Here is a 15,145-nt window from a genome sequence, read left to right on the forward strand (position 1 = left end):
TAATATTAGGTTTCCATGTTTAATATGAGCAAAATTGCTATTCAGAGCTAAACTGAAAAAGAAAAAGCACTTTCTACTCTTTAACTTGCTGACTTTCAACAATCACATTAATGACTTCAGCCTTTCCCCTTTTGCCAGTTCTGGGCCCATTTACTTGCACTCACTTGTTCTGTGTCACTCGGTCTGAAAATCTCATTCAGTCTTTAGCTTCCACTGCCTCTTCGCCTCTTTGTAAGCAATAACTGTCTCAGAGGGAGGTTGATCCTCTAGATGGGGAATGTGATTATTTACCCTAATTGGATCATGATAATTGGAGTGACCAGCTGGCCTCAGCCATTCATTTATCTCTGACACTCACCATGGTGATCAAAGTTTTTGCACAAAATACTAAAGATTACATATTAACTCATCTCTAGCATTTATAATTATGTAATTAGTGCCAGAGAGTGCCAAGACCAGATTTCATATTGTTCAAGACTAATCAAGATTCTTCCCTCCATTCTGAGCTGCTTGTATTAAGACCAGTTTTTGAACTGTGTGGGCTGCAGGCCTAGGCACCTGTGGACCCCCTGCTCTGGTTCCCTCTCTGAGCCCACCCATCCTTCTTGGGCAAAGATAAGGGCAGGGAGAGGAATCTAAATTAGAAGCTGCCTAGATGTCTCTGTCCTAGTTTGAAATTCACTGCTGCCATTTACAAACAGTACAGACTTAGGTAAGTAACTTCATCTCACTAAGTACCTCAGCTTCCCCAACTGTAAAATGGACTGATTAAAGAGCTGTAAGGATTAAATGAAATGACACAAATACATGTAGAATTGTTGTGAGCTTATAGGAGGTGCTCAACTATGTTAGCTATAGCTAAACACTTTATACAAAGGGCCAGGAAAGTTGTCATTTGTGATTCTTTCCAGGGAGTGAGGTTGCTGAATAGAACAGGTAAGAAATTGTAGATATATAAGTTTATGGTCAACATCACTTATTAACTACAGTGACTTGTTTAGAATTGGCATTCGAGGGAGAAGGAACAAGTTAGCAATATCCAGAAGTTCTCTCTGGCATTCACGCTCAAATGGACCCATTTATACATAACTTGGATTCTGTTTCCAATAACTTCCCTTTGTCTAAGGTTAAAACTTTTCACAAACTCATACACAGTCTCCCTTCCAAGTGGATCTGGTTAGAGCAGGCATGTGCTTCATATTGTTGTTTGCTTGTTTCTGTTTTTGTGTATGCTTTAAAAAATATATCATTATGAGTTCTTGTTCTGCTTTTGTGGTTGGGGAAGATTCTTACTTTGTATTGTTTCCTTCCTCCATATTTTTCTCTCCATAATTTCCTGGTGGCCTATAAAAATGTAGCTGAATCCACTGACTTGACACATATTATTTCTACCAGCTAGTCATCCCTACATCTAACACAGAGATGACTCCTTTGTTCAGTATTCAGTAATATCAAGTAAATAAAAAACTAATCTAACCTCGTATAAAATATAATGTGTATATAATTATATGTATTCAGTTGAGTTCCAGCTAGTTGACTGACATGGTCCCTTTTGTAGTCAACTAATTGAACTTCATCAGTTTTAATCTTATGTTTTTTATTTTAAATTTTGGAGCCAACAGTTTGTTTTTAATCTCAGAAGTTTTTTAGATCACTAAAAGCCTGTGGGCCCTAGCTACCTGTTTCTAGTGCTGAATAAAACTGATTTGATCTTGACCCTCTCTGGTCGAGTTTGACCACCTGATGTAATGGGAAACTGAGACTAGTAGAAGTTCTAGGTTTTTGTTCTGGCTAGGTCATGAGAAAACTGTATGATTTAGGGAAACATCTGGACTTTTGCTTCTTCATCTATGAAGTGAGGATGTCTATCCATTCTTTCATTCAACAAATGTTTATTGAGGGCCTTCCCTGCACTAGGTTCTGTGCTAGACACAGGGGGTTCAAAGTTGAGCAAAAATGAAATTGCTGTTACCCTTAAAGAGTTGTGTCTGGTGACTGGATGTTCTTTGAGGCCTCTCTCCCTGCCATTCTATGATTATGGATTTCATTGTCTGTTAAAGGTATATTGTGAAAGACTTAAATGAGTCTTAAATGTTTTTTTCCACCTCTTCTCAATATCTAGAAAAATGTCTGGCACATTACAGGTGTTCAATAACAACTTATTGAACATGTAAATGAATAAGTAAGTATATTTCAAATATTTTGAAGCATTTAAAGGAAAGAATATATAGATATTGAAGCTCTCTTAACAGGGAGTGGACAGCAGCACTTCCTGCCAGAATAAAGAGATGGGTGCCATTTTCACTCTTTCCCCCAGGCCCAGGCAAAGGATGACAAGAGAAAGTACAGGCATTTGGGAGAATTTAACCTGATTCCACTCTGACAGAAGACAGAAAGTGTGGCTGCTTTTCAGAATTACCTGAATCTTTGTTCTTTTGTTTTTCCTTTTGGAATGTTCTTTCCTTTTCTATAAACAGACATTCTGCTTCCACCTTTTCTCTCAAGTTCCCCAACCTCCCTTAAATCTACCTCATAGCTCCCAAGTTTTTACTTCAGGTAGAAAGGCTTAAAGTCTTGTCTTGTTCCTACACCTGAAACTTCTATATGCTTCAGGCCAGTTTAAATTAATGTTCTGTTTTTTTTGCAGTTTGAAGAGGGCACTAAATTCATTGTTTCCTGGGTGATACGGATAGTAAACCACCTTGGGGATACCTGTAGTATCCAAAAGTTTGAGTAGAGCTAAGGAACTAAGTAATTCTCTGAGCAAATTCCAGATTGCTATAAAAAACAAACAAACAAAAAACCAAAAACAAAAACAAAAAACTCACTGAAATAAACCTGAAAGCTTTCTTCTGGCAGAAAATTAGCTGATTCATTAGTTCACCAGAGTTCTATAATCCACAAGGGACAATGCTGGTACATAGAGTATTTCAATGATCAGAACTGAGTTAGTTTTATACAAAAATTTTTCCTGAAAAATATGATTGGTATCCCAGTTCTTTAAGAGTAATAATGGTCGCTTAAGAAGGCTAGGCCCAATAAAATGGCTTTATGAGTAATAGTAGGTAGCCTTAGTATAATAATTACATTTGGAAAGTGACTGATAGTCAGCTACAAATTCCCAAAATAAATCAGACTTAAAAATTTTGGTCAAAAATTAGTCGTTGTAACATTAAAATGAACCATCATAGCTGCTACCTTATTTACCAGTCCAGCCTCATTTGATTCTAAAACTCAAATTTATTTTCAAGGAGATAAACATTTTCTGCTGCTGACAGATTTAAAAGAATATTATTAGATGGTTGTTCCAAAGAAAGAATTCCAAAAATATATTTCCAGCAGTTGTCTTATTTGTATGTAGATGTTGAACTTCATCTGAATATAAATATAGAGTTGACTGATTTGAAAGAAACATACACTTATGTGAACTGTTCTAGCGGTCTCCTAAAAGGCCTCGATTTCTTTAGTCTCAAAATCTCTCACTTCTTAGGATGCCTGTAAAGTTGATCCTAGGCTGGAATCTGGGAACTTGAATTTTGAGAAGGGTCTCACCATTTCCTAACTAAGAGTCTTTACTGTGCCTAAACACTTGTTGCAAACAACGTGGTTTATGCTGGACATCCATTTTCCTTCTGGGAGTCTGGAATTGGTACATGCTAGGCAGAGGGTGCCTACATGACCAGCCCCCAGTAAGAACTCTGGACTTGTGAGCTCAGATGAGCTTCCCTGTTGGCTGACATCTCATACATGTTGCAGTTTATTGCTGGAGGAATTAAGCACATTCTGTATGACTCCATAGGGAAAGGGCTCTTGGAAGTTTGTGCATGGTTTCCTCCAAACTTCACCCCATACAACTTTCCCTTTGATGATTTTGTTTTGTGTCCTTTCACTGTAGCAAATTATAGCCATGAATAGGACTATATACTGAGTCTTGTGTGTCTTTCTAGCAAATTATTGAAACCAGGGATAATCTGGGGGACACCCAACACAAGGAATTTAGGTTAGCAATATGGGTGATTTCAGGGCAAAGGAATTCTCTTTCCACTAGCTGGCATCTTAGTGAACCATCTGTCACATGAAATCAATTGACTGAGTTCTATCAGGAAACCAGGCAGAAAAGTTAGAAAATTTGCTTGCTTCCTGAGGAAGAAACTATCCTTTAAAAAGACACAGTCTTCCATGTTAAACAAAGCACACTGCCTTATGGATTAGTATATTCAGTTGGAATATTCTTGACTACAAGAAACTAAAAGCTACTATAATGGTTTAGTTTAAAGTTTATTTATCTCACATAACAAGAAAAAGTCTGAGGTAAAGTTATCTGAGACTGATAGGTCACTCAATGATAGTTTTTTCTCCTTTCTGCTCCACCATTCTTAGTGTATAGTCTTTGTCCTCATGGTCACAAGATAGCTGCTATACTACCAGGTATCGTTTGATGTCTCAGTTATCAGGAATAACAGAAAGTAAAGCAAAGACCTTCTCTGGGGTCCTCCTCAAGGAATTCTGTCTCTATCTAATTGGCCATCACTGTGTTACACGGATACCTCTAGCTTCAAGGGGATCTGGAAACGCAATTATTTTACTTTCCAGCCTTTATGACACCACTAATAAGAGGTGAGAGAGTTGGAATGGCTGTTCAACGATCCACAGAAACTATCTGTCACAATCAGTTTGCCATGGACTGAAAAGAGATACAAGCTTGTTGTCAATTCCTTATTTGAAGAGCCTGTGTATGGATATCTTGATTGCAAGGCTGAGAGATTAAAGACTGTGGTAATTTCTGTTTAGTGGCTCCTTCCCCCAATATCACAGCTTTGTTCCTGAGCTCTTCCATACATGTCACTGAAGAGCCTCCTGGAGGTAAACCCTTCTGAACTTGGAAATTGTATTACTGAGATAACAATAATCTCTTTTTATCTTAAATCTCTTATGAAATGGTATGAAAAAGAGACATGCATTGCACTATCATATGAAGAGATGAGACAAAATACTAACCCCTTTCTCCCCTCCCCGCTCTTGTTTTCTTCCTCAGAAGCTGTAGATGAAACCAAACCTAAGGAAAGTGCCCGGCAGGATGAGGGTAAAGGAGAAGAACGTGAGGCGGACCAAGAACATGCCTGAACTTTAAGAAATGGCTTTCCACGTCCCCACTCTCCCCTCTCCTGAACCCTGTCTCTCCCCACCCCTCTTCTCAACTCCACTCTGAAGTTCCCCTTCCTGTCCTGCTCACGTCCGTGAGTCTGTCCTCTCCTACCCACTAGCCCTCTTTCTCTCTGTGTGGCAAACATTTAAAAAAAAAAAAAAAGCAGGAAAGATCCCAAGTCAAACAGTGTGGCTTAAACATTTTTTGTTTCTTGGTGTTGTTATGGCGAGTTTTTGGTAATGATGATCCAATCATTTCGGGAAATTCTTGCACTGTATCCAAGTTTTTTGATCTGGTGCGTGTGGCCCTGTGGGAGTCCACTTTCCTCTCTATCTCTCTCTGTTCCAAGTGTGTGTGCAATGTTCCGTTCATCTGAGGAGTCCAAAATATCGAGTGAATTCAAAACCATTTTTCTTTTCCTCCTTTTAATGTGATGGAATGAACAAAAAGGAAAAAAATCAAAAACCCAGTTTGTTTTGAAAATAAATAAATAAATACATAAATAAAATAAAGCAAATGTGCCAATTAGCGTAACTTGCGGCTCTAAGGCTCCTTTTTCAATCTGAATATTAATAAATCATGAGAGTAATCAAACTCCAGTGGCTCTGTGTTTCTTTTCCTCATTAGTTGATTTGACATAGTGCCGTCTCACATTTCATCTCTCTGGCTTCCCAGTCTGACATCAGTCACCCTGATAAGGGAAAGAAGGATGAAGCCTAAGCCTCCAGTCAGGACCAATTGCTTTGGTCCTTGATGGGATTGTTGTGTGCTGTATTAGTTTGCTGAGGCATTATAGCGAAGTACCACAGCCTGGGTAGCTTAACCAACACACATTTATTTTCTCACAGTTTTGGAGGCCAGAAGTCCGAAATCAAGGTGTTGGCAGAGTGGGTTCCTTCTGAGGGCTGGGAGGGAAGGATCTGTTTCAGACCTCTCTCCTCAATGTGTAAATGACCACCTTCTCCCTGTGTCTCTTTACATCACCAGTGGATATCTCTATGTTCAAATTCCATCCCCTCCTCTGCCTTTTTTAAACACTTTATTTAATTATTTTGAAAGAGAGAAAGCACAAGTTGGGGAAAGGCAGAGAGAGGGAGAGAGAATCCTAAGCAGTTTCCTTGCTGTCAGCGCAGAGCCCGGTGTGGGGCTCAAGGTCACAAACTGAGATTGGTAAAAATTCCAATCTTATTGAGCTCGACCCCATAATGAACTCATCTTAACTTTATTAACTCTGTCAAAAGCCTATCTCCAAATAAGGTCACATATGCATTTGGGGAGGAGGGGCACAATTCAACTCATAACAGGCACTAAGACTTAAATCACTTCAGAATATTTTCATGACTCTGGAGAAGTATCCAATGGAAAGCTATTCTAGGTTTTGCTAAGTTAAATATTATAGAGACATACATAATTCCTAGAAACTGCTGGCTTTTTTTAATGTTTATTTATTCTTAGAGAGAGAGAGAGACAGACAGACAGAATATGAGTGGGGGAGGGACAGAGCAAGAGAGGGACACAGTATCTGAAACAGGCTCCAGGCTCTGAGCTGTCAGTACAGAGCCTGATGCAGGACTTGAACTCATGAGCCATGAGATCATGACCTGAGCCAAAGTCGGATGCTTAACCTTAACTGACTGAGCCACCAGGCACCCTGTCCCTGGCTTTTGTTTTAATACATGTATTGATGCAGTACATTCTATCTTTTTCAGTTTTAATAAGTTAATATTTCTATTGGATGTATCTCCACACAAGTCAGCTATCAGATTCTTGATTATTCATAATCATTGTTCCTGCAATGGTGATACTATATTTTAAAAAGTTGTACATTAGCACCCATCCTTTTCAAATTTCCTTCTAATTCCATTTTCTAAGTACCCTGTATTAGAAGGTAAACAGCTCCCATGAGAAACAGCAATGTTCTTAAATCCTGAAGTGTCTGATTCTGTTCTTTTTTACTCTAAATTTTCTAGATCAATCCTGGTTCAAATTCCTAACAAGTCATACTTTGCCCTGACCCTGAGTCCCCACCATAGACAAACATGGCCAGTGGACTCCCTTCAGCTTCTGACACTCATCTGCACATAGAATTCCCTAGCAAGGAAAAGAAAATTATGTCAAAGCCTTCATGATAATGAAGATCATGGAAATAAGTGATCTGAGGAGGAACAACTTATACCTTAGGAACTCTACTCGGCTCTGTGTGGAGCTGGTGCCTATTTAATGTTTTGAAGAAAGCTGATGTCACATAGGGATGAGTCCTTACCGAATCAAAGGGTCTTTCCTTGCCACTGATACTGAGTGAAACTTTTAATTGGGAGGAAAAACCACACAGAAAAGGGTCAGGAAGCATCATTAATATAACCAATTTAAAAGAGTTTTTTACTTCATTCTGAGTTGGTATGATTTCCACAGAAGACTTTGGAGTAAGTATCCGGGACTTAACCATAATCCGATTAGGGTCTCAACAGGTGTGGGATATGATGTTGATAAAGGTCTTTCATGGGTTGGAGCCATATTGGCAGTATATTGTTTAGGCATTCTTTTACCTTAAAGTTTTTTTTGGTAGGATAAATGCTTTTACTTACCTCCCAAATCTATACCTCAAAATAACATCCTTGTAACTTAGCACAGAGGCAAACCATAGGAAATTCCTAAATACAGAGAAACAAACTGAGGGTTGCCGGAGGAGTGTTAAGTCGGGGGATGGGCTAAATGGGTGATGGGCACTAAGGAGGGCACTTGTTGGGATAAGCACTGGGTGTTATATTTAAGGGATAAATCACTAAATTCTACTCAAACGATTCTTATACTATGTTAACTAACTTGGATTTAAATAAAAGTAAAACAAAAATTAAAAAATCACTTCTTTTTCAAATGATAATTCTAAACTTCTTCCACTGAATTCATGGTCACACTGAAAACAATAGCATTGTAAGTCTATATTAATATACACTGTTTAGTGGTCTTCCTGGTCAAAGTTGGGATTCTGGTTTTTTTACATGTGAATATCTGTTTGTTTTTTTTAATTTTTTTTTTTTTTTACATTTTATTTATTTTTGATAGAAAGATACAGAACACAAGTGGGGGAGGGGCAGACAGAGACGGAGACACAGAATCCAAAGCAGTTTCCAGGCTCTGAGCTGTCAGCACAGAGCCCGACATGGGGCTCGAACTCACAAACCAAGAGATCATGACCTGAGCCGAAGTTGGACACTTAACCAACTGAGCCACCCAGGTGCCCCTGTGAATATCTGTTTTTATTTGCTTTGTAAACTCTTGGTTCCTTAATAGAATTTTTAAGGTGGAGAAGGACACATCAGAGAAGCTCATAATAATCCTAAAAGACATACTAAGGATAATTGCAGCCTCACATTGATACAAAACAATGTGATTCTAACATACATAACACACACAAAGTCAATGTGATACTAGGAAGTATAGACCATTCAAGATATGGAAATAAATAGATTCTAAATTCTGTTCAGAAAGCAACATAATTTGTTGATTCTAAAATATCTACATCTGGGGGGGCCTGGGTGGCTCAGTCAGTTAAGCAGATGACTCTTGATTTCAGCTCAGGTCATGATCTCAAGGTTCATGAGTTTGAGTCCTGTGATGAGCTCCATGCTGAGAGTATGGAGTGTGTTTGACATTTTCTCCCTCTCCCTCTCTCTATGCCCTTCCCTGACTCTCTCTCTCTCTCTCAAAAATAAATAGTATAAAAAAAAAAAAAGAGCAGAAATCTTTAAAACATCTACATCTGGAGTACTTTAATAAAAATTAAAACTAAGTTGGTCTTTCTCTTTCCACCATCTTGGAGCCTGTGGATGCCTTTTGGGAACAGGACCCCTAAAATGACAAATATGTTTGGAAGGCTGTGGTCCAAGGCCACTTTTGTTGGCCATAAGCAGGGTCTCTGGAACCAGAGGGAGTGCACACAGTTCTTCTTAAAATTGAAGGTGTTTATGCTGTAGATGAAACTGAATTCTGTCTAGGCAGGAGATGTGCCTATGTGTACAAAGCAAGGAACAACACAGTGACTCCTGGTAGCAAGCTGAACAAAACCAGAGTAATCTGGGGAAAAGTAACTCATGCTCATGGAAACAGTGGCATGGTTCATGCCAAATTCCAAAGCAAGCTTCCTGCTAAAGCCATCGGCCACAGAACCTGTGAGATGCTGTATCCCTCAAGGATTTAAACTTACTGAAAAGTAAATAAGTAAAGGTGTAGATTTGTTCTCTTGTATTTTTGTTAAAAAAAAAAAATTAAAACTACATTGAGGACAAGTAAAAAAGGCCTCAACACCAACAGGTGAATCTTTCAAATGGTAATAAAATAATATTCTGAGCACTATTCCTGATATTCTATTGATAGCAAAACTATGGCCATGTCTGCATGAAGTAGTCTTTTGGGTCTAAAATGTTCAGTCATGACATAATACAATTCCTATCATTCTGCTCACACTCTGCTCATCCTTCAATCTTTTCCACCATCATCCATCCAGTGACTCAGTTCAGAAACTTGGAAAGTAGGCTGATTTCTCTTTCCTCATAAAACATTTAATTATAAGCAAACATGCTAATGTGGATTCCAGAAGAAAATTAAGATAAACTTGTGCCTGCTGCTCTGACCAAACCTTCACTTCCCTTGGTCAGTTTGAGGGGTGCTATGGGTCTTTCACAGAGGCACCTGCCCATATTCAGCTCATAGAGAGATCAGGGAGGGATTACCAAACTCTCCTTCTCAACTCCTCAGGAAAAAGGCACAGTGAAGCTCTCAGAAATGCATAATAATGCATTTGGAAATATCCAACATCAGTCAGCCCCAGAAAATCCAGTTCTGCAGTTGGCAGGGAAGCCTGAGAAATAGGAAAATCAAATTAATGAGTGATTTCCATAGAGCATTACTGAGATCACCACAAATCCCATTAACTTTTTTTTAACCTTTCCATACATTGTCTGTTGTCATGGAAACACAGCTTCTGCTAAGCTGCCTATAAAAATAATTTAACGATTGGTGACCCTTCCAGCTAAATGTTAGCTAATAAGCATTAGAAATGTGGGCTTGCTTTATTTAACAACAACTCACCTAACTTTTTTCCTAGGGGATTAAAACTCATGCCTGCCTATCATGTAGGTAAGGCTGGCATCCACACCCACTACCTCTTTCAGTCACATATTTACTCCTGTGTAATTGCAGTTTTGTCCTGTTTTCCTGGAAACAAATTTGTAGTCATCAGGAAGGAGGGCAAGGTTATAGCTATGAGATGACGAGTTAGTAAATGCTCTTGGAGAATTCTATTAAAGTGGCAAACACATGTTGAATGTACATTTTCCAGAAGACTGGCTTCTTGATTTGGTTTTTTTTTTACAGGTATGTGTTATTGGTAATTACAGCATATTTAGTGTTTCCGAGATGGCACCAAACCAAGAAAAACGTCTCTGGTTAACATCTTATCGCATGTGATCAGGCTATGAAAGCACATAGGGTTGTCAAAAGAATCTTAAAATAATTTTATTGTTTAATTGCCCAAATAATATGGGTTCATTGTAGAGAGGTAAACAATATAAATAAGAAAAGGAAGATAAAAATAATCCACAATTTGCTACCCACAATTGAACATTTTAACATTTAGAGATATAGTTTTATATAGTTTGTCTGCTTGTTTATCTGCCTTCTTCTCTTCCTAAAGGCCATCTGCTTATCTATTTATCTACATCTGTATCAATATATAGGTAGATATTTAAAATGGGCTCATGCTGAATATATTTTGTAAACTGTTCCACACAAGACAGACATTTTCATACAGACTGCTAAATTATAGACAGAAGACTTTAAATTTGCTTCCCTGGGGGGTGCCAGGGTGGTTCAATCGGTTAAGCATTCAACTCTTGGTTTTGGCTCATGTCATGATCTCATGGTTGGTGAGTTCGAGCCCCACATCAGGCTCTGCGCTGACAGTGTGGAGCCTACTTGGGATTCTTTCTCTTTCCCTCTCTCTGCCCCTTCCACATACTCTCTCTCAAAATAAATAAATAAACTTAAAGAAAAAATAAAACTTCTTCCCTGTGCCTTAGTGAAGCCTGAGGTAAAGGGGAAAGTGTGCAATTTTATGCATATATACTTACTTAAACATTATCCTACACCCTGAACCAAGTGGGAAGGTTAATGAAAGGTCTAGACATGAGTCTATAGAAAGGCCCACGTTCGTTGCCCAACCTGTTGGCACACCATTGTCACCCATCATAAACCTGCCTGTTGGTGGCCATGGGTTTCTTTGCCTTGTTGGGTCAGGGAATGGAGGCTGATTGAAAAGGACTGATGTTATTGTGCAGTAATGCAGAGTCACAGACATGCAGACAGAAACCTGTCTTTATTTGAAATTTTGATATTTTGATTATCACAGATATTTTTGCATTAACTTTGATTTTGCATTATTATTTATCTCAGGGTGCCTGGGTGGCTCAGTTAGGCATCTGACTCTTGATTTTGGCTCACAGGTCATGACCTCACAGTTTGTGAGGTGTGCACGTTGGGCTCTGCACAGACAGCTTGGAGACTGCTTGGGATTTTCTCTCTCTCACTTCCTCTCTGCCCCTCCCCCACTTGCGCTTTGTCTCTTTCTCTCAAAAATAAATAAATAAACTTAAAAAAAAATATGTCGTTTGTCTTAATTACTGATTTTTTTTGATGTGACCTTAAATTTCACCCTTGAGGCGAGCACCCACCCTAATCCTGTCCTTGAGACTCCCAAAGAGAATGCTAGAATTGTTGTTTTCGAGACAGACATTTTCTGATGACTGGCAAAACTGTCACTATCTGGGCTCTTAGTGATACCCAGGGACTATAAGGCTTGAGAGCATGTGGGCCCATGAGGACTTCAGAATTAAATGTCTAATATTCCCAGGAAGTTAATAGAATTACGATAAGATGTTTCCCTGCTTTCAAGAGAAGGTAGAGATGGTGAAACATGTGGATATAGACAATAGGGAGTGGTTCAAAACTGGTCCGTGCTGTGCCAAACTGAAAGATTCATGCCCTACCTAGACACTCTGGAAATAAACTGAAGAGTAAAGGAGAATAACACTGGCCTGCCAAATCAAACCACCAATTTGTGATGCCCCCTGGGCTTTCACTACTCCTCACGGCTATGTTTGCCCGGGAAGCCTACAGCCCTGAAACTACTTTGGTCACTTCAAAACTCATGTTCGTGAAAAAGCTGATCAACCAGGGCCTCTTATAACCTGGAGCTATTATGGTTACTAAGTGCTATGAGAACCAAGCATTCATTTAATTCATCATGAGTGCAAATTTATGTTTAAACTATAGATAAGATGAATATTTCATTTTATACTTGGGGTAAAAAAGAAGGTATCTTTCTTGCATAGAATTTTATAAGCAAAAGAGGTAGAATTATGTTTTCTAAAAATTTCTTTTCCAACATGTTGGGAAAAAAAGATGCAGGGTGGAAACAAAAGGAGACATTTTGTGTTCAGCTGTCTTTGTTTTCTACCCTCCATAGCCCTCCTCCGCCACCTTTAGTAAGTAGAGGCAGGGAAGAGCCTGGAGACCTTGGGATGTTTCATCAACAAGGGGAAATGCCAAGTGGCAGCCAGAGGGAGGCAGTGCCTGTGTGCTGACCTCAGCAGTGGCAAGAGTCATCTCCCCACCCCCACAGGGTAGGCAGCCTCTGTCTTTGCATGGGAGGTCACTGACATTGCTCCCCTTGCTGACTTTCTGACCTCCTACCGGCCTAGGCCTAAGAATCCTGCCTCCTTCCCACTCCTCTTGCCAGTGTAGCCCGCCCAGTCTTCTTAGATGACTCCTGCTAGACTGTAAAACCACTTAGGCGAGCGAGTTTTGTCCTACTGTTTCATGCTCTGGTTACCTGAGTGTTTGAAAATAGCAAGTGGATATCAAATAACGCTTCAAGAATGCACGAATGGACGAAGGAATAAATGAATGATGGACTTTGATTCTTGACTGTCAGTGTCTACCTCCTTTTCCCTTCCTTTGGCTTTGTAAACTACCCACGGGAGCTCCAAGTTACAACTCAGGCTCCTATCCAAGAAGAGGGAGAATTCAGCACTCTCACATATCATACCTGGTGATGAAGTTGGGGCAGCAATGGCCTTGTGACTCTCACAGGTTGTGATTCAGTCACTAAATGATGGCTAAGAGATTCCAGCAATGGCCTCCTCATCATCCCTGCTTGCTCACACCTGACGGCATCTTGGCCCTCGGTTACTTCATTGTCTCCTTTGCATGTGCCGTTCCCTCTGCTTGGAATGCTCTTCTCCTAGATACCTCCGTGGCTCTTTCAGGTCTTTTCTCAAACAGCATCTTCTCACCAAAGCCTTGCATGCCCAGCTGACTCAGTATTTTCTATCACAACAGCAAGTGAATGAATCCCTCTCAAAACTGCAACCACAAATTTTACTTAAGTCTTTTATTTGCTCCTTAAATTTAGCACATACTTTTTGACCTTCTCACTTTTAAAACTGGTTTCTCCTAACTATAGCATTCATCCATGAGCTACTTTCTCACAATGTTACTTAGCAGTGGACATTTGTTCACTGCATCTTTTCACAGTCCACTGGTAATAGACTACCTCTTTCTTGTGTTGACTCTATGCCATTTAATTTGAATACAGCTGACTCTGAATCTTTTCTCTTCTCAACAGAGACTAGATGTAAGAACCAGGCCTGGCCCGTCAGCCCAATACATGTCCTGGCTTTGGCAATTAGCTTAGGCACCAGCAAGTGACTAAACCAGGTCCTTCCCTGGAATTTTCTTCTATAATGGCTGTTTGCTCACCATCTGGAAAGAGCCTGCCCAAGAAACGGCAAGAGACAGAGTCCTGGTAACATTGGTCACCTAGTTCCAGCAATGCTTGAAACAAGTACTGTTCTTGGACTTTTCAATTCTCTGTGTCAATACCTTTCGTTGCCTAAGCAAGTTTGAATTGTATTTCTGCCATGTGCAACTTAAAAGACTCCTGATATATCATCCCCTCCATGCTTGCCCCAGCCCCAGTAACCTCCTACACATAAGTAAGCCCCTGGGTGATGCTTCCACCCTACTGGTCCTGGTTTTTGGCCCCTGGACATTTTCACAACATGTGTGGCATACATTTTCACAACATGTGTGGCATAAGCATGGCGATTTGTTATCCACTGTATATAGCATATCCCTTTGCCCACATGTTGATCGCATATTTTCAAGATTTAATGCCTAAACTAAAAATACTGAGAGATAACACCATTATGTCTACGGAGGAGGAAAACATGAGGTTGGAAGGTTGGAAGTGGGGTTGTGGGTTGTGATGCCAATAACACTTCCCATCCCCAAACTCTGAGTGAAAGTCATAAAGCATGTTATATGCTTACAAGAAAAGGTTATTGAGTGTGATCTAATCTTGGAATCATAGGTGTCTCTTTCAAATATCAAACCTTAATTTATATCAGAACAGCATATGGTATGAAAGTAATTATACATCTTAATGAACATGAATCCTTTGCAATTGGCAAACTATGTTGAACAAATATTTAAAAATATTTACTCTGGTTATATTACTGTTATGCTACAATAGAGTGGGTGTTGAATGAAATAAAAATTAGTATAGTTTTGTTCCTAGGGTAGAAAACACTGCATATGTGTTAGTATGTATGTATGTATGTATATACACACAGACATATAATATGAATGTGTGTATATATATACATGTATATGATAATTTGATAAGATGCAGAAAGTGGGACAAGAAATAAAAAATTGAAAACAAAAATAAAACAAAAACAGGAAACTCACCTTAACAGCTATAACATAGAATCAATTGTCACTACTGTCTATCTTGGAACTCTTCTGAAGATATTAGGAAATAAAAAAGAGCTCATTTTGCCAAAGTATCACCTAAAACAGGGATGATTAGCCAGCACCCTGGAAGGGGCTTTATTATATATATTTTTAAGTTTATTCATTTATTTTGAGAGAGAGAGA

At 39.2% G+C, this 15,145-nt stretch overlaps 1 protein-coding gene and 1 pseudogene across 2 annotated transcripts in view; both read left to right on the forward strand.

Annotated features, from left to right (window-relative positions):
* The window catches only part of GAP43 (growth associated protein 43), a 126,514-nt gene extending 120,774 nt beyond the window's left edge, over nucleotides 1-5,740 (forward strand). For both annotated transcript variants that reach the window (XM_019448072.1, XM_019448071.2), the window contains exon 3: nucleotides 5,036-5,740. In XM_019448072.1, coding sequence (XP_019303617.1) covers nucleotides 5,036-5,124 — 89 coding nt within the window. In that variant the 3' untranslated portion in view covers nucleotides 5,125-5,740. The remainder of the gene's footprint in view (nucleotides 1-5,035) is intronic.
* Nucleotides 5,741-9,000: 3,260 nt separating this feature from the next.
* Nucleotides 9,001-9,402, forward strand: LOC109266273 (60S ribosomal protein L35a-like; annotated as a pseudogene).
* The last annotated feature ends 5,743 nt before the right edge of the window (nucleotides 9,403-15,145 follow it).

This window comes from Panthera pardus, unplaced genomic scaffold (genome assembly GCF_024362965.1).
Source record: "Panthera pardus isolate Hobbes unplaced genomic scaffold, ASM2436296v1 HiC_scaffold_16, whole genome shotgun sequence".
NCBI classification, from domain to species: Eukaryota; Metazoa; Chordata; class Mammalia; order Carnivora; family Felidae; genus Panthera; species Panthera pardus.